The following is a 1385-nucleotide window of genomic DNA, read 5'->3' on the forward strand; positions in this document are numbered from 1 at the left end:
CCCTGTAGGGCCCCCAGGGGGGCAGGGCCGCACCCTGACCCCCTGGCACAGGTCCCCCTCCCCCCCCCGCCGTGGGCACGGCCCCATCCCAACCCACCGCACCGGGCACGGCTCCACCCTCGCCCGCTGCCCCGCGCGTCCTCCAGCCCCAGCAGGGTACCCCCACTCACGCAGGGCCCTGCCGTGCAGCAGGGCTGAGATGCTGCAGACCAGGCGGGTGCAGGCCTGGGCCAGGGGGGACGGGGGGGCCATGCGAAACGCCTCCAGGCACCGGTACCGCTCCAGCTCCTCCCGGCGCATCGCTGCTGCTGCCTCCGCTCCATGGAAGCCTGGCAGCTCCGACACCCGTGGCAGGAGCACCAGCTGCACCAGGCAGCAGGAAGGGGGAGAGGAGATGAGCTGGGGGGGCACAGCCACCCCCTGCTATGGGACCTGGCCCTTGCTCCCAGGGGCAGCCCCAACCCTGCTGGGGGCTTGACCATCCCAGCCCCATCAACAACCCCAGCTCCACTGATATTCCCATCCAAACTGCCATCCCCACAGGCATCCTTATCCCAACCCCATTGACATCCCCAAGACCAGCCCCAACTCCATCAACATCTCCAGCCCCATTGATATTTCCATCCTCATCCACATCCCCATCCCCATTCCAATCTCCATCGTCACCCCTTCCCATCCTCATCTCCATCCGCATCTCCATCCCCTTTCCTATCCCTTTTCCTACTCCCTTTCCCACTCCCATTCCCATCCCCATCTCCTTTCCCATCCCCTTTCCCAATCCCCATCCCCATCCCATTCCCATCCTCATCTCCTTTCCCATCCCCTTTCCCAGTCCCCATCCCCATCCCCATCCCATTCCCATCCTCATCTCCTTTTGAAATCCCCATCCCCACCTCACCCCACACTCAGCCCCAGGTGGACATCGCTGCCCACCCCAGTCCATGGGCCCCTGTCCCTGCCTATCACCCCACCCCGGCCAAGCCCCAGGCGTGGGTCCAGTGGGACCCCCCTCACCGAGTCAATGAGGATGAAGGCTCCAGGGTGGCGCTGGGTGACGCCAGCCCGTTGAAGCCGCATGGTCACCTCGTAGGGAGTGCTGGGCTCGAAGCAGAAGGGCCGGGACAGCAGCACATACCTGTGCAGAGGCAGGCGTCGGGGTATGGGCACCCCAGGGCCAGGGGGGTGGCCAGGGCACAGCAGCAGCACCCAGCCACCTTCCTTGTCCCTGTCCCCATCCCCTTCCCTCACCTGGGTGGCAGGACTGTCCCTGTTTCCATCTCATCCCCATCCCTCAGTTCTGGGACTGTGGCAGGGCTGTCCTTGTCCCTGCCTTGTCCTGATCCCTATCCCCATCCTCATCCCATCCTCATCCCACCCCATCCCCA

At 65.3% G+C, this 1385-nt stretch overlaps 1 protein-coding gene across 1 annotated transcript in view; it reads right to left on the bottom strand.

Annotated features, from left to right (window-relative positions):
- The window catches only part of LAMB2 (laminin subunit beta 2), a gene marked incomplete at its 5' end in the record, with an annotated part of 27416 nt that overhangs the window by 21663 nt on the left and 4368 nt on the right, over positions 1-1385 (bottom strand). The window contains 2 exons of the mRNA XM_035903810.1: positions 161-363; positions 1015-1214. Of these exons, the coding sequence (XP_035759703.1) occupies positions 161-363; positions 1015-1214 (403 nt within the window). The remainder of the gene's footprint in view (positions 1-160; positions 364-1014; positions 1215-1385) is intronic.

This window comes from Egretta garzetta, unplaced genomic scaffold, assembly GCF_000687185.1.
Source record: "Egretta garzetta isolate BGI_Z169 unplaced genomic scaffold, ASM68718v1 scaffold91, whole genome shotgun sequence".
Classification (NCBI taxonomy): domain Eukaryota; kingdom Metazoa; phylum Chordata; class Aves; order Pelecaniformes; family Ardeidae; genus Egretta; species Egretta garzetta.